At 42.2% G+C, this 24,694-nt stretch overlaps 1 protein-coding gene across 7 annotated transcripts in view; it reads right to left on the bottom strand.

The window, feature by feature from the left end:
• rbfox2 (RNA binding fox-1 homolog 2) overlaps window positions 1-19,954 on the bottom strand; it is a 35,493-nt gene extending 15,539 nt beyond the window's left edge. For 4 of the 7 annotated variants that reach the window (XR_005893946.1, XM_041035699.1, XM_041035701.1 and 1 more), the window contains exons 1-2: window positions 18,765-19,954; window positions 12,122-12,172 (exon numbers count right to left, since the gene is read on the bottom strand). Coding sequence is in view for 6 of the 7 variants with exons in the window: in XM_041035699.1 (XP_040891633.1) it covers window positions 12,122-12,172; window positions 18,765-19,016 (303 nt within the window). In the remaining variant the exon portion in view is untranslated. Of the gene's footprint in view, window positions 1-8,739; window positions 8,935-12,121; window positions 12,173-18,764 lie in introns of those variants that run through there. The other 3 variants (XM_041035703.1, XM_041035700.1, XM_041035704.1) reach the window with 2 other exon arrangements.
• Between the last annotated feature and the right edge of the window lie 4,740 nt (window positions 19,955-24,694).

Consider the following 24,694-nt stretch of genomic DNA (forward strand, 5'->3'; position numbering starts at 1 on the left):
CTGCACTGAAAAAAAATCAATTAAAGACTGTAACCGACTGAGAAAATGTTTTGATTTTGGTTTACGACTACTAGCGGCTGTGTGAGACTGTTCTTAAGCACAGTGGTGCTTTGCAAAATGTTGACCATCTCAGTTTAGCATGTTAGCATGCCATAGTGTGTTGATTAGCAAAAATCATGATCTGCTGGAAGCTCTAAAGGAAAAGTCTGGAGATCAGCACCATCATCGGTGGATCCATCCAGGAGACCACGAATGTCTGTACAAAACTTTATTGCAGTTCGTCCTGGAGTCGTTGAAATATTTCAGTATTGAGCCAAGGTGCCGGACCAACAACACTGCCATTGCAATCCCTAGCGCCATGCTGCTGGCATGACTAATAAGAAGGCCTTGCCGGGATAGAACAATAAAGTCTATTTTCGTCATGGCCCATGGTGTTTACACAGGCCACCAACCTTTATCAAGGTGGAGACAGGCATTCAACGTCTGATATTGAAATATATTAAAATATCACATGAACAAAACAAATAAAAAGCATCAAAAGACACCCAAAAATATGAAATTCATATTATAACACACAACAGGTGTAGGAAAAGTTTAAGAATCAAATATCAATGAAGGTAGACTACTAAAACCACTATGCTACTATTATTAAATACTATTTAGCAGCCATTGTTTAGCCTTTTATTCCAGCCTTTTTTCTTTGTCTTCTTAATATCATTGTTAAGCTCATTCCCCTCCTACTTCTAATGATTATTATCATTTTCACTATTAATACAATTATCATTAGTAATAGTAATATCAAAAGAACTAAAAGCAGGCAGTAATAAAAATGAATTTACTAGTAAAAGTACTACTCAGTGGCTCTTTTTTCTATGACAAAAATTATATCACCTCTAAAAAGACTTCATGCTCTACTAGGCATCTGCTTGGCTACACTGACTGTGTGTGTGTGTGTGTGTGTGTGTGTGTGTGTGTGTGTGTGTGTGTGTGTGTGTGTGTGTGCGCATGTGTGTGTGAGAGTGACTGACAGGCTGCAGCGATGCCCATCTGAGTTGCACAATAGATCTCTGTCCCTTTGGGAGTGTTACAAGTGTGTGGGAGGGTGTGTTTGTATGAGTGTGTGTGTGTATGTATGAGCGTGTGTGTCTATGCGTGCATGCCATCTGTCTCCCCGCTTTTGACCTTTCCAAGCGTCACACCTGTGACATGGTAACCGTGCCCCTCCACTCAGTGACAAACCAGAGGATGCATGCGGTCGACACGGATCACGTCGATATTGTGACATGAGAGCAGCTACAGCTGAGCTGCACTGAGTAAACAGAGAGGGGAAAACTTTGCGGTGTAATCAACACAGGTAAACAAAAGTAAATACAATCGTACATACATAAATATTCAATATAACATCTCTGTTACATTGAATATTTACAAGACTCAAAATAACAAATCATCATCACAATGAGGATTTAACAGGGAAAGAGGTCAGACATACTTTTGCACTCATTTTTGTAAAAACATCTTATGTTGATGAGTACGAGTGCAATTAGCAACAAATTAATTATTATTATCCTGAATTTGAACTTTTTCTTTAAATTAAATTGTCAGGTGGAAACAATTTACTAATTCACCTTAAAACCAGGACCACCTTTAATAAAATGTTTGACCAGTAAATATATTTTTCACAGCTGCTAAACTATTTTGTTATTATATGTGAAATGTTAAGAAAATGTCAGCCCTCATCTAAAACTCAGTGAAACCAAATAATTAATAGGTGTGAAGACATCGGCATCGGAAAGGAAATAACAGTGTCACACGTATTTAAATTTAAATAAAACCTTGATTTATGCACCAATCCCTCACTGCTTTTCTCTATCCATTACTACAAATTATGTCTCCTAATTGAATAATAAACAACACATATACAAAATTATATATCAAACTTTTAATTATAATACAAAAAGTTTGATGGTTTTTTTTAATTATTATTTAATTTGTTTGTTTTAACAAAGTTGAGACTGTATGATTTATTATTTTTTAAATAATTGCCTCTCAGCAGTACAACCTCAGTGCGACCATGCAAATCTGTGGCACAAACACTATGTTGATCAGCCACATCTTTAAGCATTATACTTCATTAGTGTATTCGATTCTAAGGAAATGCCCTTTGTCATCAAAAACTACTTTACCTGGTGGCTACGCCTCTTTTTCCTGCTGATATAAGAGCAGAGGAAACAGCGTCAGGTGTTTAAGGAGAAATGCTTTGAACTCAACCTTTTATGACCGCAGTCCTGATCTGCCTGTCATGATTTCAGCAGAGTAATCACAACCAGCAATCCCGTTATCTCCCTCCCTCCTCTCCCTGATAACAGATAGTGACTACATGTTTTATCATTTATCTCAACACTGTAAGCCTGATACCAAACTGTGTTGCCATACTCGTACTCTTTTGGTACCTAAATCCTCGAACTGCCCCTGCTGCTGCTGCTCTCCTGCCAGGTGAAGAGTCTACACCTCTGCCAGAATAGAAACCATGTTCTCTATCTTCAGCGCCTGGCACTCGAACAATAAAGCTGCCAGATTACTGACCACAGTGTCCAAGTTTAACTTCATTCACATTTTCAGATAGCAGCTGTGTCCGCTCATCTAAACCCTGCAGCTGTATGAACCTCTTCCAATCTCGTCCACAAGCATCCAAATTAAGATTTTGCTAAATGATAACATCTCTCACATCCTTGCCTTCCTGTGCTGCCTTAGTTTGATGTAGCAGAAGAACCATCTTATACCTTGGTTTGTTCATTATTTCTACAGACTGCTGCACAGACATTACTATGACCTTTGAGGGTTTTACTTTTATAATACCAATATGTACGTAAATATACATATAGGTCTGCAAACTCTCAGTCATTCTTGAGTGTTCAGCATCAAGAACTTTAATTTAATAACACAGTGGAGTGTATTGGATAGCTCGGCTGTGCGTCTTTCCATACATTACTCCTCCCTCATTTTAATTTGTTTACTGTTAATAGTAGCTATAATTTTATGCTCTAATTAATGAACAAAAGCTCCAAAATAGACCAGAAAATTTAAATATATGAAGATGTTTCTCTTTGTTGTAAAAAAAAAAAAAAAAGAAAGAAAAAGTCTGTTACATCATTGATGGTAATAATGTGAACATGAGCTGCAATCCTCAGATGAGACATCCTGAATTCATTATATTTGCTTAATTCAGACAGACAGAAAAGGAGAGCAGAGACTGAGAAATTAGTCAGTTTGGATCAGGCCTTTAACTGCAGTAGACAAGATGCATAATATGCTGAGTGATCCACTGGACGACTTTGCCTTGCATCGGCACAACCTAGATTAGCTGCATTTGCGGGGGTGAAAATGATAGCGGATGGAGCAAGTCAGTCTGGGTCACCAGGTAGGAGCTAACCTGGATGACAAACAGAAATAGAGAAACTGGACCCGCTCCTGGGTTCTACTAGAAAGGGAAAGTTGATCGCCCGGCACTGGTCAACTGGTGACATGGGAAAAGCAGAAGGGGATGATACATTGGCAACATTTGCTGCAATGAGAGAAACTTTTCTGTACACATAAACTTAGGCACATTCTCAAACAACCTCAAAACACTATTACTATGGAGATAAAAAGTTTTAGCCTTGCTAGAAGTACCCCTCCATAACTGGCAAAGCTGTTCTGTCTGTAATTCTGCTGGCCCACGTACCAGTTTGTTGCAGACTGAAATGTCTCGACAACTATTAAATGGATTGTCATGAAATTTTGTACACACATTCATGTTACCCACATGCTGTCATTAGCATTTATCACAAAGCACTGCTGTGCGTCATGGTAGGGTTACTCTCAAAAAAGTAGTAGTTCGTACAATGTAATGTCCAATCATGTCGCTAAACCAAAAGTGTTGATAGCTTATCCAACCGGCCACACTGGGAGTGAAAAGCTGGTTATCACAGAGATGGGGAGATATTGTTTAAAGATGGAGATAATGAGGCTCGTTCATCCACTCATTCACACATTCATAGTGTTGCACTTGGTCGCTCACCTGAAAAGCGACAGAAACAGTTGTGTGACAAATTAAAAAAGAAAGCTCGAAAGCTAAGTTCAAACCCCTTCTATCCTCCTTTCTCACCTCCACACAGCTGGCCAATTACGGCATGGCGCGGGTGTGAATGTCAGATTGTTGGGACACAGATTCCGTTTGACCACCCAACAAGCGGTTCTGATGGAGTAAATTGGTAGCTGTAGTCCAGTTTAAAATCTGAATCTATCATATGTACTTGCTGTGAAATTAATTGCCTTCCATTGGACAATAAGTATGGAACTGGAACAAAAAGCAAAAATGAAGGAAGGAAAACACTAGAGGAAATCCTGGGAAACTTTACTCAGGGATCCCCCTGCCACAGCGGTTGGTGCTGAGGATGCTGTTAACTAGTGCAATTAATTTCTACCTTTCATAAAAAAAATTTGCTGGGAAAACTACCCTCCTACTCTGCATTAAAATGTTCAACATGGCTCCACTGTTGTCGTACTCGAGTCCCAACATTCGTGACTCATGACACAACTCACTCAACTACAGATGAGTCAGTCTTGGACCTGACAAGTTGTGATGCAACCCAGACAGAATGATAGTGACTTGGATTTTAATGCTGCACACTTGGGAACTAGGGTTTATATATATATATATATATATATATATATATATATATATATATATATATATATATATATATATATACATATATATAAAATGGCTGCAACATTATATATCATCTCTCAGTCTTTACCACTGATAAAATCAGATTTCTGTCAATCATAACATCCTCCTCATTGTTGCTGCTTGTACACAGAAACGGAACGCAGCCTAGAAGGAGAATGGACAACCCCGGCTGTTGCTGCTCCTTTGCCAGACCAAAATAGAAGCGGGAATACAAGCCAAAAACAACCTTGTATTTGTGTTCGACGACTGGCCTTTTCAGAGGAGATCCATTTTAGCCGCATCTCAACAGCCCTCTCTCTACCTGATACACTGTGTCAACAGCTTGGTATCTACAAAAATAGTGTGTGCCTGCGTGCTGCTTTTTTTCTGCTGTCTCAAACCGTCAAGTTATAGGCCTTTTGCTGACTGTGAGTGGCCTTTGTGATTCGCATCCGGATAAAAGCATCTACTGAATAAATGCACATAGATAGCAGGATAAAAAGGAGGAACACAAAGACAGAGAGGGAGGGCATTCTTGGACAATTTGAAGAGAAGTGCTGCCCTGTAGACAAGCAAACTGTATGCTGTGTGTTTGTGTCAGCACTCAGGTTTTGTGTACATGTCGTGTGCATGTCAGCGTGTGTGTGTTTTTGTGCATATGCTCCCCTGGCGTTAAGGCGTTAAGGGTTGTGTAAGTGTATGCGTTGGCCAGGCAAAGCCAGTGACTCAGAGCAGTAGCTGTAGCTGGCTTACTTTCGGGTCAGTTAGCAGCAGCAAGTGTGTCTGAGAAGGCATGTTATAAAATTTGCTCGTCTGCAGCAGTCTCACTACGCTACAGGAGGAGACGAAGAGAAGAGAGGAGGCGAAGAGAGGAGAGGAGAGGAGAATGGCTAAGAGCTAACTAGGGCAGCACTGGGTCATTTCACATGAATAATGACATTTCAGGATCTTACTTTCTCGGGCCTAAAGCCATTAGTCTATAGCCTAATTCAACAAACTTGATGACGGAAAATGTGATTCATACTGTTAGCAGCAGCTCACATTTTGGCTCAATAATCGTATTAACTGGGGAAGTTGTGTTTAGCTCAGATCTTGGCTTCTGACTGTGCTGTTGTTACCCAAGCTGCAACCCAACAGCTGGAGAAACGTTTACGATGTCTGCGGCATACCGATGAGCCAGGAGACACCCTCTTGTTAAATTATTCCATCCCACGTCAACCCCTCCTCCTCCTCCATCACTCTTCCTCCTCCCCCTCGTGCTCTTCTTCTCCGCTCCTCTTGCTGCTGTTCTCCCTTTCCTCCCACTCTCTCTGCTGTGCGCTTCGCTTCTTTACGCTTCATAAAATCCAGACGGGACCCTTGCATACGTCCCGCCCCCACGCATGTCAATCAAGACCATTTGCCTCATAGCAACAGGATATCAGTGGAGCCAGGGCTCCTCCCTCCCACACTCTTCTCTATCTCCTTATAGGGTAACATGTCTGCTTGTCAAACAAACCCCTCCCAATACGCCCCCATCCTTTTCCTTGTAGGGTGTCACGTATGATTCCCCTTCCTCGCAAGCCATTTCTGGGAGACTCCCCTTTAACATACATGTGTGGAGGAACACACGCATGCATAGGCCTGTAGTGCACACACACAATCACTGACTTCCCCTGTCATCTCCTCACTGGGTGTATCTATGGTCCATTAGACACTGCAGCATTTTATGAAAAACAAACACTCCAAAACAAAAAGATGATGACAATATTTGTCCACATTTACTCGTCATTAAAACCCACAGGCCACCCCACGCAAACATATGTGCAGGTGAACACACAAACTCACAGACAGACATGTATTTACCCAACATGGACACACCTCTTCCAATACATTAGGTATGACCATGAAACGAGTTAGTCTTGTTTAGCGCTCAGGTGAGGTTCTGTAATAATACAACACTCGTCTGGGTGTCCAGTGTATTTTAAAAATGTACACAAGCCAGCTGTAGGACGGTGCTGTCACTGTCAACCGCACCACCAAAGAGTCAGCGAGGGCAATCCCTATCTATTTCAAAGACAGGTTCTTTTGAAAGCCACGCAGATGCCTCACAGCAAATTTTTATAATGGATCTTTTAGAGCTCTTTTAGAGCCATTAGAAATGCAAATAGCTGCAAAACGCTTCTTTTTTTTTTTTTTTTTAAAGAAGCATACATAGTGCAAAAGGTGTTTTACCTCACATGGCTCTCCCATCGACGTTTTCCTCACGCCTCGAACCATCTAACAATCTGTACAAAATGAATGACTCATGCAAGTTGCCACGGCAACCCGGCTCATTGGGATCATTTAACGGCCATTATTGTTAACCCTGCAAAGAATCAATAACAAGATTTGGGAAGTGGAGGAGGTTGGGAGGGTGGGTGGAGGGAGGGAGGGGGGTGAATCCTCATGACCTGTTTACGGTTTATGCAAGCGTGGCAGTGTGTGTATAGTTTTGCAGCAGGTAGGCGTCTCTCCCTTGCCTTAGGGCACACACTTAGGTGGGGCTTGAGAGAGCAGTTCAGTGTTTTGCACCCGATCTGCGGCTCAAACTCTCTCCTTCTGCGCAGGCCAAAAAATATTAGCAGAAAGTAACACTATAAAAGAGCTAATAAATTAGCCCTGTCAAGAGGCAACTCTGAACACTTACACAGACACGCATAACTGCAAAGTCAGCTTTACAGTCTGAAATTGCGTCATTGAGCAAACTGTCTCCGTCCAGTTGACCTACAATATAGTCACATCTCCGCGTTGCTCTGCATCTCTTTCAACTCATGCGTCCATCTCTGCATAATTTCAGCTTCCTCATCCACGGGCTTCCCTGGTAACTGACCGAGGGTGTCCCGTCACCTTAAAAATCAATTTTCTATTCTCCCCCACCCATTCTCTCTCTCTCTTTTTCTCTCTTTTCCAACCCATCCCCCTCTCTTTCATGCACTCTTAAAGGAAAACATTGAGATAACAGCTGCCAGGGCCTCAGGGAGAGCAAGAGGAGGGAGAAAAGAGGTCAAACAGTAAAGAGAGCAGGAATCCAAGGTACAGCTGAAAGAGAAGCGCACACACGCTTATGCGCGACTGGAAGAAACACACACACACACACTCATACTGACTCACACCAATTGAAATGTAATGATATGAACGAGACACTTCATGCACCAACTTTGCAGCCCACTGTGTGCTTGAGCTTCTGTGTGTTCGTGAAATGTGTGACACAGAAATTACAGTGAGGAGGTGTTGTTAGCTGAATAGAGGAGATACAGAAGAGAGGAAGGGAGGAAGAGAAAGAAAGAGAGAGTAAAAAAAAGAAAAGAAAGGACAGAAACAACTGTTCTGTGGACACCTGTCCCTTTCGCTCACAGGCTTGAGCGATGTACGGAGACAGCTGCAGGGGCAATAAAGAAGAAAGAGTTTTTTTACTTACCTCTCCTCCCCCCTATTCCTTCACTCTTTCCACTGTTGTGCCTCAGAAATATCTAAAGAGTTTACCGCAGGAGCAACACGCCAACATGCTGTACTATATGTTCAAACAGATTCTTCAGAGCATACATAATACATGGCAGAGCACAGTTTCTGGCAGTAACAGCTCTTGATGTTCAGATTGCGTGCTCTTCTAGCTCTGGGCAGGAGAACAGATGCCACAACAACGACGTACAATAATACATCGCCGCTTGTGCATTTCACCATAGCGAATCATAATTGTAGCGATACAATCTCCAGCCTGTATCTTGCTGTCATCTACGCCTACTACACTAGTTTCAGTGTTTATATACCTCATAGCAACTGGCTGCCAAGTCTTAACAAGAGTCTGAAATGCCCTGACTGGACCCACTCTAGCAAAGGGGTCAAGCAAAGTCCTCATCTGTTAGTAGTTAATTAACATTTCATGCTCAATGACAGTGCTGGCCGCTCTGATGCTGTTTCATGTACAGTGGAGCCCGAGCGTTGGCGAACAGATACAGCGGACGCATACACAAAGGAGGATATGAAAAGATATCGAGATAAACACTCACCGACAACACGGAAGGATAGTACAGTCCCATCATCGTATTCTGTGCAACAACTCGAACTGTCGTCGCTCCTCTCTCCTCTCTCTCTCCTTTCCTCTTCTCACGCTGCCTCGCTTTCTCTCCCTCTCCGAGTCTGTGTCACCTCACCAGCTCAGTCTCTCTTGTCTGTCTCACAGATTCAAAATCTCCCTCTCTCTGCCCCCGCTCGCTCTGTCTGCCCTGCCAAACCCCCCCTCCCTCCCTCCCTCCCCACCTCTTCCTCCTCCTCCTCCTCCTCTGCTGGCCTCTGTCCCTGTCACTCTCCCTCGCTTGCTTGCTTACTTGCTTGCTTTCTTTCTTTTCTTTCCCCCTCTCGCTCTCTCTCTTTCGGTCTCTTCTGTCTCCCACTCACTCTTTTCTTTACCTCTCCCACTCGCTCCTTGCTTTCCCTCTACCCCCAGTCTTCTGTTTTGCTGCTGTGCCCTTGCCTGCTCATCTCTTCTGTCTCTTCTCCAGTCCTCCTCCTCTCTCACCCAGATAGCCTGACGCCTCCCCCCTCCTACTTCTCTGTCACACCTGCAAACTTTCCCCTCCCCTCTGCTTCCCTCTGTTGTCGCAGTCCCTCCCTCCTCTCTCTCTCTCTCTCTCTCTCTCTCTCTCTCTCTCTCTTCTTCTGTTCTCTTTCTCCATGTAGGTGAGTTAACTGGGGCTGCTGGCACCACTGGGAGAGGAAGTGAAGACTTTCCTTCTTTCTCTCTAGCCCCTTTCAGACATGCACCTTGTTACGTAAATGTGCTGGCAATTTTACATCTTTATCTCATGTTTGAATAAGTAGCCAAGTCACTTTTCTGTAACAGTCACGACTGCAATCTCACTAGGTTGGACCTAGTAAAAAATTTTATGACACTTCAAACACAGCTCAAGTCCTTAATTCTTAAAACTGCTCGAATCGAGAATTTTTATATTAACAGTGGCTGAAATTACTACATGTAATGATGTGAAAGGGGTCAATCACAGTGACAAACTCAGAGACAACTATCACCTTTACAGTCCCTCTCAGCTTTAAGGAGCATTTTAGCATCTTTCAGCTCATTGTTTCGGCTTTGTAGCACACAGCTTTACTGTTTTGGTTCAGTTTTCACCACTTAAAAACGTCATGCCCAGCAGCAGTCGGCAGCTGTTTCCAACAAAAAAAAAGCACTGACAAAGCCCAGCACCGAACCACAGATAAACAAAGTTAGCTACTACTTGGTAAATAATAAAGTGTAGCACTTAGCAGCTCAAGAGCCAGACATTTTCTTCAGATAGAAGAAATGACACGTGTAATGGCCATTGGGGGGCAGGAAAACAAGCCTTGAGCAGCTACTCTAAATGCAACACAACTCGCGTATCTCTTGACAGCAAAGCCAAACAAACGGCGCGCTGAGAAGATTTATCATGTCACATTATTTAATAAAACATGACTAAAGTAGACAGTAGTAGTCAACAATGTCTTCCAACATGGTAATACTATTTGTTTTGTACACGACATCTAATACATATATGCAATAAAATCTACTATAACCACTTTGCTCCTATAGAGCAAATCACATAATGTAAATAACTGAATATTTATAGTAAATGCTTATGTTTTGATATAGTGACAACCACAAGGATGATAAAGACGCCAACCTTTTTCTGCCTCCTTAAATATGTCACTTATTTATCATTTCTTATGCACAGAAGAAAATGTATTATTTTGATAAACCGTAATAAATGCCAAAGTTGAAAAAAAAAGAACAGGAAAACAAAATATCAGCTTTTCAGTCTCTGTTAATTTTTGACTTTCAGTCATACTGACTGGATAAAATATGAATGTCCAGCCAAATGCTTTACATTCAACATGTGAGCAAACGGCAACTAAATAACAGTTGCAGCCTATCATCATTTTTAATTATGCTTGCGTACTGTTGGGCATGAGAAAATATTCAGCAGAATTTTATATTCTACGAATAAATGGCGAAATACATGAAAAACATTTTTAGGGTGAAAAGCAGTTCAGAGAAGAGGGAACAAGGGTTAGGTCTATCTATGGTTTTAACATCTATCACTGATGAAGCATGTAAGCTTGTCATGCTATAGATTATTTTATCTGGCAACTCACTGCTGCTTCTCAGCAGTGCCATCACTGCCTTGTGGCTCTTTCCTTATATGTCTTGTCATGTCTGAATAAAACCATTACCGGATGATTTGCCTATATATAGAACCCCCCCCCCCCCCCCCCCCCCCCAAAAAAAAAATTACTTAGACAGATAAAGCCAGGAAAGTTTCATATTCCACGTCTGCACACGGCTCGGCTCTCTGCTCACACATCAGGCTTCTGCTGCTCTCCAGGCTTTTCCTTTCAGGAGCCTTTGATCACATCATTCTCACACTGCTCTTGACAGTTTAGCACCTCAGTGTTGTGGGAGCCTCCTCTGCCCGGCATTGTTTTCTTCCTCTCTGCCTTTTTTTTTTCCCTGGTCAGAGGCCAGTTCACACATCCAAGTCCCTGAAGTAGTCCTTGACTGACTTCGTTCCATCCCAACACGAGAGTTGCTCGCACAAGGTAACACTTATTATTCGTCGAATATTATCATTAAGGAAGGAAACGGTTCAAAGCTGTATCATCATACAGTGAAATGAAAACTGGCTAATTGGCTTCCAGGCTATCGCAATATCCTCAAAGCAGTAAAACAGGAAGCCAGGGAAAAAAATCTCTCATACTGAAGCAAATAAGAGTACGAGTGACGGCTTACGACCGATAGAGTGCAGATAAGCAGCCAGAGGTTGCTGGGCATCGCGGAGAGCAAGGGATGAGGAGATTATGGGCAGAGCATGAGCGGATGAGTGGATGAACGGGGGATGATCTAAGGATTAACCACATAAACTGAACAGTCTAATAACACAATCAGCAGGCTAATACAAACAAGAGTAAACAGATTGTAGCCTTGCGTGGACACGCGCACACACACGCGCGCACACACACAAACACACACACACACACAATAACAAACACAATGGGATGTGTATTATGCATTTGTTTGAAGGCAGGAAAGCAAGAATATTTGCAGGTTTAAAGGTGCTAAAAGAAAAAAATACGTTGGTTAATAATAATGCTGATTGTTGAGTTGAGAAAGAAAAGTAGTGGGAGGGTTTGACTGGAAGAGTGAAGGGTGTGGAGGCATGTCTTCTTCTACATGACTGACAAATTATAATCTACACCCCCACCTTGTGGTTTAGAGAGCTTCACTCATATTACTTCACTTCATTTCAATGTTATATAAATACTGTATCCAGATAGGAAAGAAACATTAAGATGATTGGGTGGCAAGATATTATAAAACAGGGATTTTTACATGTGTTTGAGATGTAATTGTGTCCTTACCTGACTATGAGGCGGGTAGCCATGGTAACCAAGGGTCAGAGGGTCGTTATTCTGAAAGAGAGGAGAGCAGATTTTTGGAAACATGGTCAGAATCTTGTTAACTATAATAAATGTTAATATACTGGTAAATATTATTTTTAATTACTCAGAATTGCTGACTCTTTAATTCATTCAGACTTTAATCCTTTTTAGTGGTGTCTCTATATTCGACTTCAGAGTTCTGTGGTCTTACTGACTCCCAATCAAATTAACTCCACCAGTGACACACTCCTGCTATCACCTCCGGAGTTTTCCACCCAGCGGATCTTTTGTCTGCTTGTAAAGACATGATAACGGGGGCGAGTGAGATCGTGCGAGCAGGAGATGAAAGATGGGCAGAAAGAACGAGTGTCACCACGGCTCTTAAATCATAAATAGGTCAGGAGTGTCAGCGAGCATGAAGCCCATTGGTGTGAAATGGCATGACGAGCCCTGATGCAATCTACAACGCATTCCTCTCAATGTTCTGGCTGTGTAAAGCAGAGACGGGTACATCAAACATCTGGTGAGTAATTACAGTTAAACAAGACGCATGAAAAAAATAAAAAACACTCGTTTTGTTTGGAGCCAAATATTAAACAGAAATCATGTCCCTAGTCCCTAAAATAGTTTGTAACTCACTTTATTCGTACTCATTATGCTGTGTTCCGGCTTTTATGCTAATGTATTCCATTAAAAAGGAGCTTTTCACAGCAATTACAGCACACTTTGAAGGGGAAAACAGATTTGCCTGTCTCTGGCTTCATATGACTAGATTAGAAAACAACTCAGCTCCTCCCTCCTCTCTCTGTCCTTCCCCCCGATCTTCCTTTCATCTGGAACCAATGTCCCTCGTCTGCTCTGTCCCTAGGGGGAACACTTTGCTCTGTGCGCTTCACAGCTTGAGTTCGCCTGATTAATACTGTAGCCATCTAACTCTGGACCCCATGGGGCCATTTCACTAAAACTAAGCACAACGTTTCCAAATGCAAGAGGCCTGGTCGGGGAGAGAGGGGGGGGGGGGGGGGGGGGGGGAGGAAGTGTCTTCGTGATTGAAAAATGCAGTTTGTGTGAGTCTATCTCAGAGCCAAAAATGTACTTAGTGAACTGGCTTTGGGAGGTAGAAGCTCTAAATAATGAATCACCTCTTAGAGGCTTGAATAACATGAATAAAGTATAAACCTTATTTTACAGCGAGGCCAAACTCTAGACGCAACGCACTGAAGGTACGTCGCAGAAGGAGGATCAAAACAAAAGCCAAAAAAATGAGGCAACAAAAAGATTCACTGGGGCTGTACACTGTGTCAAAGTGAAGGGGGAGGTGCTGTTAAAACACACACACACATCTAGGAACATCTGGAATTCATATGAGTGAGAGACTGAGGGAGGAACCAGAGCTGGAAATACAGCGGGAAATGGACAGCAAAGAAGAAAAAAAAAAGAAAAACACGAAATGAGATGGAGGGAGCAAAGACAATGACTCATACATGAGCGGAGTCATGTGCTTAATTTCCTTAAGGAACTGCGAGGAATGAGGGAGGGAGGGCTGCACGGAGGCTGCTCAAGATGACTGTGCATCAGTCTCACGCTCCAAACCACAGTCACTTGCACAGAACGTGAAAAACAAAAAGATTTATTTTCTTCATACTTATTGCAGTTCTAGTTAATCGTGTTTCAACCTTTTTTTGGATTTTTTTGTTTTTGTTGGTGACAAATGAAGCAGCTGATTCCTTTCTGGGGGTGGTGATGGTGGTGGTTTGTGTGGGGGATGGGGTGACTGCTGGGGAAGACTGGGTGAGCAATCAGGAGAAAGTAACAAAATGACTTCAAGTTAACAGATGGTGAGGAGGGTAAGAGAGATGAACAGGGAAGTGGGGGCTGGGGGTGGGGGCAGGACCAACCCTGTCATAATAAAATCTGAAGAGAGGCTGAGAAGATGAGAACTTCCGGCACCTCCATGTTTCCCCTTCACACCATCTTTTCACAGCGAATCAGTAATCCCTCATACACGTGAACCCTGCTACTCCTCTCCAAAAACCACAGGTGGTGGTAGGTGTCTGTGTGTGTGTGTGATTGTTTTGTGTGTGTGATGTCTAATTTGGTCACAAGACTTGTGTCTATTCCTAACGTGCCTTGGGACTGCTGCTCTTCTGAGGAGGAGGAGGAGAAGAGGAACTACATTTCACTGCTCTGAGAGTCATCCTACCTAACTGCAAAACAGGGCACTCCATACACTCAAGAGGATGTGAATCCATTTCATCCACAGAGCACTTATGTGTTAAGCCTCCAAACATGCGGTCAGAAGATGTGAGGTTTATTTTCCCTCAACTCAACTTTCCACAGTAAACCTACATGTGCTTTTTCAGGCTGGAGTCAGAGTGGATTTTGGAAGTTGGCTTCACAGTGTAATATAATCACATATCAGTTATCAGCCAGGCCAGCAAATCACATAGCAACATAATCAAACTGATGTCCACTACACTGATCAGCATAAGATAAAACTCTAATTTCTATCCCCCAATTTATTTCAGATCTGATTTGACAGAATTAGTATTTGCTTGTAATGATTTACCGTGCAGCATAATTGCCCGTCATGATTACTCTCCATCATTATTTCCTTGCAATGTCATTCCACTGAAACAAGAGCTTAACGCTGGACTTTTGGGACCAGTGTTGATGTCCATATTTGGGGAAAAAAAACTGGCTGCTATTTATTTTTGACATTTTAGCAGGGAGTCATTAAATTGTACAGCTGAACCATAAACTTACAGTAGGGCATTGAAAACAACCGAGTCTGCTGGAAAACAATGTAATAATGACCAGATTTCCACATTATGTTAAGTGCGTTTATGTCTAGTGCTGTAACTTATGGTTATTTTCATTATCGATTAGTCTGCAGACTTCCTGACCAACAGTTGAAAACTAAGGCATTCGGTTTTCTCAGGATATATATGTAATAATGAAAGAAAAGGAAGCAAATCTTCAGATTTGATAACCTACAAACAGATTTGTTTTTAGCATTTTTGCTTGAAAAAGTACTTATACAGTTGCCAATTACTTTTCTGATGAATATTTTTTCAGTACATCAGGCAACATGTATAGTATACTGTATATATTGATGTATACAGTATATTAACATTATCATTGTATTCAGAACTGATTGACAAATGCTGAGAATTAAGAATTACGTCCAGTTACTAAGTAGGCATGAATTAATATATTAGCATACACCATCAAATCCAGAGATACTATAAGAGCAACAAATCACTCAACTGCAGTTGACATGTGAAGATAACTACACTTAAAGCACATAAAATCTGCCCCAGAGCACAGCACCAAAACACACAGCCTTCTGTCTGTTTGCTCTCTCAAACATAATTCAGTCAACAGACCTCTGCTAGCGATTTATCACACAAAAACAGGGGCCCGAAAACTAAACAAATATTCTGAACTTGCAGCAAGAGTACATTTTTCTTGCCGACGTTTTCATTCTATTTCAGTGCCGAGCCTGAGATGAAAGTACAGAGGGGTGATCCACCTACATTAACGTCCTAGTCAAGTCATTTGTCCTCAGTGCTGTCACCCCAGGCAAGACCTTATTAGGTTAGAGAGAGTCCCGGTTCCTACGCAGAGTGACAACAAAACATGGGCTGCTCAGCGGCATGCCGGATGGATATTGAAGCCGACAACCTCCTCTCAACACTTCCCAAAATCTGACTCCGGCTGGAGACGCAGGGTGTTGTTATGAATCTCCTGTCGTCCTGAAAAATGCAGGACTTCACCGGTGCAGCAACGGAATACAAGACAGACTCACAATGTTTTTTTTTTTTAATATTAGCAACACTCCTGTTGGTGGTCCATTCAGCAGCTTAATATCCATTTAAAAACAAACACTATTGAATGAGAACAGTGTCAGTGCCAGGAGGTCAGCATCTAATTTCTATGAGCAGTGGTGAACATTTGAACTCATTCTGTTGAATGCACCCAGCTTTTTTTTTCTTCCACTGGCTTTATCTGCCCGTGTTAGCTGAGCATTCAGTCATGTACTGCATGCTGCACTGACTTATACATGCATTGCCGCTCTGCTAAAACTTTGCAGATCTGACTTGACAGCGCATTCCACCCCCGCACTGTGATGACATCATACCCTACCAGCTAATGAGAAAAACAGCAGGGTCAATGGCCAAATGGGAAAGATCCCATTATTAGGCAGCAGTTGCTTCAAATGGATAGCTCTTAACCACAACCACACCCTATTGTGTTGGCTGCAATTACAGGTCAGAGTTCAACTCTTGCCGTGATGTCGGCAATACATTTCTTTTTGTTTTCTTTTTTAAATCAGGGATGGAAAGGACGGAGGAAGGGAGACACAGAGTTTTACGAGAGCCACAGATTGGTTTGCTGTAATACTTTCCATCCTTTACCCTCGTCTGAAGATTAGCTTTACACAAGTGCTTGTGTGCATTTTTATAGACATTTCTTGGAAAGCCAAGTGCTTTAAAAAGCAGGAAAACTGAACATCACTCAACCCAGTTTGTTTCTAGAATATTAATGGTGTTACCAGGTTAGGGGAATAAAATTACGTCACACTGTTTTATATAAACACACTGGGATCGGAGGGTGATTGTTGAGGTGTGTGAAGCACAAACCACAGTGGAAAATTATCTGACATGGTGGAACTTTTGAAAAGGTCAACCTTAAACTGACACCCAGTTTGGAGATGTGACACACAAATTCACAATTATTTTCATTATGGATTAATTGATTAAACATTTAGGCTATAAGATTTCAAAAAATAATGAATAAATATAAACCTCAGTCTCTTAAAGGTGACGTATTCAAATGCCTTATTTTTCCCGAACAACAGTCCGAAGCCTAAGGTAATGTACAATGATGTTAAGGAAAAAAGAAGGAAATCAATATAACAGTAATAAATACATTGGAGAATGGATTTTGTTTTGGTGATTTAGCTTGAAAAATCACTTAAACAAAAACCTGATTATTAAAATAATTGCAATTTTTCTGCTGATGAACTAATCGATTAACCATTGAACTTCTACACACATTTCTAAATTATAATCCTCATCTGGATCGTGCCAATGTATACAAACTTATGTGCATGTGTGTTGTATAAATCCTCTGCCTTAGATAAGCATCTCAGAGATCAGTGTGGTTATAATGCCCCCTCCAGTATGAGATGTGATCCCATTAGCTGGAAACAAAGCCTCTTTACTGCCAGTGATAGGGCAAATCTGTTCCTGCACCAACTGAGAGAGAGAGAGAGGGAGGGAAGGGGGAGGGGGAGAGAGGGGGTATCTCTCCCACTCTCATTTCCGGACTGTCCAGCCAGCTCACGTTCAATACATTTTAGGTGCTGAAGCTATTGATCTGCGCTTCTCTCTCCCACACAAACACACACTCTTCCACTCACATCTGTTTTTAAGTGCATTACTCTCCTAAAGCCTGTCCGTCAGCACTCACAGGCAGCATGACGATGTAAAGCCAGCCATTTAGTTTTCCAAACAGGAGCAAACAGGCCACTTCACCTCCATTACCGGTGCTTTCATGGCGGTGAAATAGCTTTCTATCTTAGAAAGGAGTGCTTCACCCTTCATAATATACTATAATGATGTCCTGAGCATCCTCCTGTCCTCTTGTGATGCTTTATTAAGAAATATTTGACCATTTTTGGCTCGGTGGCTGGGGGGGAAGGGGTCAGCAAATTGATTACACTGACATTTAAAAGAAATAGGTTAAAAGAGGTTAAATGCAGAATGAGAGGTTATATCCAAACACAGTAGTACTGATAATGATAAAAGAAAGGGCACGAGAATCAAGGTAATTAGATTGACTAGGTTTGGGCTGATAGCACCCCAATAAAACTGGAGGTCTTTGTTTACCTTCAGTGCCCCCCCCTCCCCCCCCAAACACCCAAAGATCATACAAGCAAACACTGACATCAATTTCCATTCTAAACCAAATGTTGTCCACACCATTATGCCACATGGCAGAGGGGTTTTTGCATAATAAAGGTCAAGTTTGTTTACATTCTCCACCCTCTGCTCTGTCTGGGTTTTTATGGATATTCATAAAGCAGATGATGCTCTTTGAAGAGTTTTGAAGCAACTGCATGTCTGAGCTGCGGGGTAACAGCCCAGTAAACACTTTGGATTGACTTTATTCAAATTGGAGTGCAACAAATTACTGCTGCAGTTTCCTCTTAAACATGAGGCAAATGTCTAGGGGGCAATATGGCAGCTACAGTGTAAAAGCCAAATTAACACCATGGACTATTGTAGTGCCCTCTTAAAACAGAGTTAACAGCATGTAGAGTCATCCCCAGCTGTGAAATGTATTGGTATTTCCTGCAGTGTTGGGAATGGACTAGGCCCATTGGTGGCCCCTCTGCTGCAGCTATAGCTGCAACTATCTGAATACAACAAACTGCAACATCCATTTTGACAAGTAAGCTGATTACAAATGCATCTGAATTTCTTTTTGTTTATTTATAAGGAAAAAAACGATAAAGCCATCATACACCAAGACATCCTTGCACCACGCTGGTGCTTCGCCAGATAAGCCGTGTCTGCATTACTGTATATGGACATAAGATTTCCCTCCTCACCTGACCAACCTCGCCGATGCCTCCTGAGCCGTCGATCCGGGGACGCTTGCACTCAGCCCCGGCCGAGTCCACCAGAGCCGCCGCTGTCTGTCCGTCAGGCTCCGGGTCTCCGCGCTTCATGCCCCGGACAGCTGCAGGAGCGCCGCCCGGGTTGGGATGCACCCCGGCCATGGTGTCCAGCTCTCTATCCCGGTCCATGAGACCCCGGGACACAGGCAGCATGATTGATGCAACGTCGGTCGACATTAACATTTAAAAAATCTTCTTTTGTCCCCTTTGTTGAGCTAAACTGGGGCTAAAACAGACACCTCCGTGCTGAAATCCAGCCTCTGGTGGATTTCTTTCTTTCTTTCTTGGTTACTGTGCAGTTATATGGTCTCTTAAAGCTGCCAAGTAGCCTTCCCTGTGTTTTCTACTGGGCCTTTGTATGACCCCCTAAAGAGTTGATGTATCTGGAAATGTTTTGGCTCTCCGGTTAAGCAATTTCATCCAAACGCCGCGTTTCTGGTTTTGGAAAACCAATATCCCATAAAACACTGCCTTTAACTTCACGCAAAACACAGCGGTTCAATTCAAAAATGTCCCCGTAAAATATAAATTGTAAATTGTTAATTTCCAGCGATGCAGCTCCCCCTCGTTTGCTGACCGTGTATTTATTTACTGCGGGGCTGCCTGAGAGGCCTTGGTTATTTCAGATCATAACAAACCAATTAAATAAACACCGATCAAAACAATGGCTCCTGAGCGTAGCCTACCGCCCAATTTCCATTTGTCCTCTTTTTCTTTTTCCTTTCTAATTTCTCAGCGAGAGCCGTCTATTTATAAAAGCACAACATCAACATCCTACCGCAACCTCAAGACGAAAAACCCCTCAACATGTCTTCCCTGTCGCCTTTTTCCTCCCTGTCTGATTAGCCACAGACTTGTACCACAGAGCAGAGGTTCACTGAAAGTCAATCCTCGTCAGGAGCTCTCTCTTCCCCCCATGTTAGTCCGCAAGTCTGCGTTAAAAGAAAAGACGATTTCTCCCCCCCTCCTCCTCCTCCTCCAAAAAAAAAAAAAAAAAAAGAAACACACACACACACAACAACCAACGGACGGACGGACAGAGGGGCTGCGGTGTTTCCTTCTCCCTCTCTCTCTCGCCTATTATTTTCGTTCCTCGCTCCGTTTTCCCGGTGTGTTCTTGTAGCGTGTGTGTTACAGAAAGGAAATTGTCCTCCCTCCCTCCTCCTACTCTCTTGGTGTAGTCATTCCCCTCCTCCTATCTTCCGCTCTCCCTTTGAACGCTGAGCCAGGCAGCCATGCAGCCTGCGAATACGCGCAGTGTGCCGCAGTGCTTCCATACATTTCACTTTAGGGGTGGTGTGTGTAAGTGTGTGTGTGTGTGTGGGTGAGTGGGTCTTATGGCCCAGAGAATAACTAACATGCTCAAAGTGTTCCTCCTTAAATCAAGTGTTTTGTTTGTTTGGGGTTTTTTTGTTTGTTTTTTTAAAATATATTTCTACCGGTGCACGATTCTCCACAACACATCTATTAAATCTAGATTTTTTACCCGTTTCCGTGCTGTCTTAAGGCCGTTTTACTTTTCCATGGCTGAATATTGAAGGGGTGGACATAATCATCAAATGTAGCTCCCTAAGATTTCATTCCTAACTCATTACACAACCAATACACAGGCCAAGGTCTTCACACAAGCCCAGCTGTGAGTCATGCAGCATGGAGTACCTAATGTTCCTCTGGCATTTTTATTGCTTGGATGACACCCAGTGGTCAAAGGCTACCACGCGAGGCAAATACTTCAAAGGCAATTTGCTGTAGCAAATTACAATACAGGCAAAAGCTGATTTTAAAACCCTAATCCTGACTTGTAAGGATTTTTAATCGGTTGAATGCCTCCCCGCTCCCTGCCTCCCTCTCCTTCATCTATAATTTTACACTGTATGCCACAATTTCTTTTAACACTCTCTTGATGCTGGTTATTTCACTGTTCCTACTGTAAATTTAATTTAAAAACAAAAAAATATTTTCTCTGTATTTTATCCTCCCCATTTTCAGTGGGTGGGTATAACTCTTCATCTTATTTCTAATTTGATAACTAGTTACATTAAAGCATTGGGTCACCATTTTGAGAAATGTGCATCCTTCTTGAGAAGATCAATACCACTCTTATTTGTTAAATATAAATACAGCCAGGACAGTTTAGCTTAGCTTAGCATAATACTGGAAACAGGAGTAAGAAGCAGGTTTGGTGGCTCTGAAGCCCACTGATTATGTTGTATCTTGTTTGTTTAATTTGTACAAAAAAACATAAAAGCATAAAAACAACAATTTGCCATTTTACAGAGGATTATGTGCCAGACTATTTTTTGGCCTGGAGCTGCAACTTCCAAAAGTCTCCGCTACATTGCCTGACACGGTGACAAGAAGATTTCAGGAAGTCAGTGCACCCAGCCAAGAAGTAGTCCTGCACATAAACCCCCATTATCCACATAAACCACAACTTGTTGTTTATTAGTGGGCTTGAGAGGTTCTGATAGACAGATTATGTTAGCTTCAGACAGAGAATTGCTAGCTGTTTCCCCCCGGTTTCCAGTCTTTATGCTAAGCTAAGCTAATTTAACCACCTCCTGCCTGTGGCTTCATGTGTGACAGATAAGAATAGTATCAATCTTCTAAATTAAATCTCTGCAAGACAGATACTAAGCTTATTTCCCAAAATATTAAATGGTTCCTTTAATTCTTTGTTTGGTTTTTGGTTAAGTCTTGTTCTTCAGCTGTCCTGCCATTCACTGTGTAGCGAGTGGTTTGTGATTTTTTTCATTGACTGTAATTTTGTCTGTGAAAAGAGTAACATGAATTACTACAACACAATACTGGTTGATGTAATACAAGTCATTTACATGGGTCTTGTTTTATGACCTGATCTTGAGGCCCTGTATTGAAAATTGTATTGTTTCCATACATCAAAGAATACTGGTTATATACAAAACCTCCATTCTTTGGCTCAATTGTCTATTTTTAAATCGCTGTAAACTTACTGTATGTTTCACACAAAGAGTGACAAAGCCTGAGGCTCAGTCAGGCTCAGGACACAAGGGCCAAGTGTTCATGTATACAATGCTGCCACCCTGTTTTTTTTTTTTTTTTTTTGATGGAGTGCCACTTCCTGCTGTAAAACCAAGTGGCTGCAATCTTAGGAACAAAAACATATACACACCCTCAAGTGTTCCTTAAGAGCTTTAATTGGTAGTTGAATGAGTGACGTCTGAGGCCTGAAAAAGAGAAAATCAGACATGGTCAGAATTAGAAATGTAACACTGGTGTATTTTATCATCATCTCAACCGACTTCAAGCATTTTTCCATGCCGTAACTGAAAAACAGGAAATGGATCAGTCTTAATAAATAATTCACATCTCTCCTCATTACTAAATCATGGTCCTGCTGTCCGTATGGAACTGTAGCTACTACTGGCTCCCTGGCTGTTATCAGTGTAATGGGGCTCATTCATGGGCGTTTTCATGTGATCTTCCAGAGTTCATGAGGGCGTGGTGGGTGATTTGAGGACAGAGAACCAATTTTCCTCACCGTCACTGGCCAAAGCATCCCTCGACACAAGGTCCGTCACGTGGTGAGCAGATTTCAGTTGAACACATGAAGTAGATCTGAGTGTTGAAAGTAGAGCAGGATTAGATGTAGCGTCCAGTCTCCGGAGTGTGCGCAATGTACTGTGACAAACAGCTGCTGGCAATTGAGATCTGGCCAGAATTTGCAGTTTAACGAAATGGCTTCTCCACATCTCCACGTAATGAATGCTGACTTGAGATTTAGAGATACAGCTGTTAATGGTTTCATTTTCCACTACATGCTTTTGCTGAGTAAAGCGATAGACTGTGTGAACAGTTTAAAAGAGAGCAGTTATATACTTTTACAAATTTACATTTACTTTTGACAAAATTAGACGGGGGGGTCTAAATGCCAACTGCCACCATTAGATAAGAATTTAATAATCACCAGGGGGCAGATTCATAAGCATGCTGGGCAGACAGCTGCTCATTTTACTTTTTTTTCCTTGCTGCAACACATAAAAACTGTGAGGGAAGCATGCTTAAAGCAACAGCCTGACATTTGGGGATATGCAATCATTTGCTCTTTTACAGAGAGTTGGTTAAGGAGATTGATATCACTCTCATATCTTTCTATAAAATATGGAACTACAGCTGGCAGTCAATTAGCTTAGCTTAGGATACAGACTAGAAAGAGAGGAAAACAGCTTGCTTGGCTCTGTCCAAGAATGGGGTGGGGGGCTAATAGCACTTCAGTTTTGTACAGATTAAATAAAAACACAGTGTGTTGATTAGCTTTAGAGGTGCTGGTATAGGGGGATCTGTTACCTCTGGGAAGAGCCAGGCTGGCTGTTTTCCCCTGTTTTCCCTTGTTTTCAGTGTTTATGCTAAGCTAAGCTAACCACCTCCTCACTATAGCTAAGTTCAGCCTGCAGACATGAGTGAGTGACACATGATTATTTATAGAACTCAAGTGTCCCTGTTCATCCTTACCTCTTCATCCGGGTCCTTGAACTCACCATCAGGAAGGAACTGGAAGGTGCTGATGGTGAAGCGTCGGGTCTGGCCCTGAGGAGGGGGTGGCGGAGGATAAGACAGCACAGCCTGCTGCGGCGCTGGATCCAAGGGGTTGGGGCAGCTAGGGAGTAACACTGGGTTAATAAGCCAATTAGATAACAGGACAATAGTTTCAAAAATATACTTCCCTTCATTTATCCTGTTATCTACTCTCAGTGGAAAGACAAAAAAAACTGAAAACATGATATGTGTGTGCAGTATCCCCTTCCACTGCTGAGCTCAATTTATACACACACACACACACACACACACACACATATTTATTTATGTTTATATGTTTTTATGTTCATGTTCCCTTCACACAGGAGATGTTTCAACATACCCATTGTAAAGCAGCACCCACACAGATTTTCCAGAGCGGGGGTAGGCCACACAGTAGTGCACTAGCAGCACCAAACTGGGATCTGGGGCGTTAAGCAGCCGCACTTCCAAGTAGAGAGGTTTCCCCAGCAGCATCTGCAGGGGCTGGTGATACTGAGGGTGGTAGCTGCTGTACTGAGCATCTGAGACAAGAGGAGGTGTACTGGATAAACTGGAGATCATAACAGCAACTTTCACCCACTCAAAACTAGGTAGAAATTCTCCTGCAGCTGATCAGAATGGGTTTGAAGCTTCATATTGTGCTGAAATTTTGCAAAATTTTCAATCGTCAGTTTCCATCCATCTTGACTAGAGTAAACTTGTGTTCTCGGACACAACAGCACAAAATTATTTCTTTTTATTTATGAAAAAAAGCAGGTCTTAATTTTGAAATGAAGGCCATTTACCTTTGGCAATCCTGAGCTGGACTCCAAACATCCCCTGGGTGCGAACACTAGGTCCAAGGGTGGGAGTTTTTACCATGTAGCTCACAGTCAGGACAGAACCCGGCTGAAACCGGCACTCCACCAACAACCTGAGAAGGACACAGGAAGCACTGTTTCTTTTAACTTGGCTTAGCTTCTTTAACTGGTTTAGTGTTTTGTCAAAACGAAACTCTTGCATCCTCTCAGCACTTTGGGGAACATGGTTACTCTGATGATAAAAAGAAACATGCTCAGACCTGACAGGAGAATCTCTTGTGATGGTGCCATAGTTGAGGCTGATTGCCTGAACTTTGTTGATGACCTCCACCATATAGATCAATGTTTTCCCCACCATCTGTCAGGGCAGAAACAGATACACAAGTCAGTATATGGACTCTGGTAAAGCCTAACTTGTTCAGGAAGTGAGCATTAGTGGGACATGTCCCTTAAATGAACTGGGGTTATTCTATATTTTTCTGATGATCAATAAATCCCAGATCA

This window comes from Toxotes jaculatrix, chromosome 4 (genome assembly GCF_017976425.1).
Source record: "Toxotes jaculatrix isolate fToxJac2 chromosome 4, fToxJac2.pri, whole genome shotgun sequence".
NCBI classification, from domain to species: Eukaryota; Metazoa; Chordata; class Actinopteri; family Toxotidae; genus Toxotes; species Toxotes jaculatrix.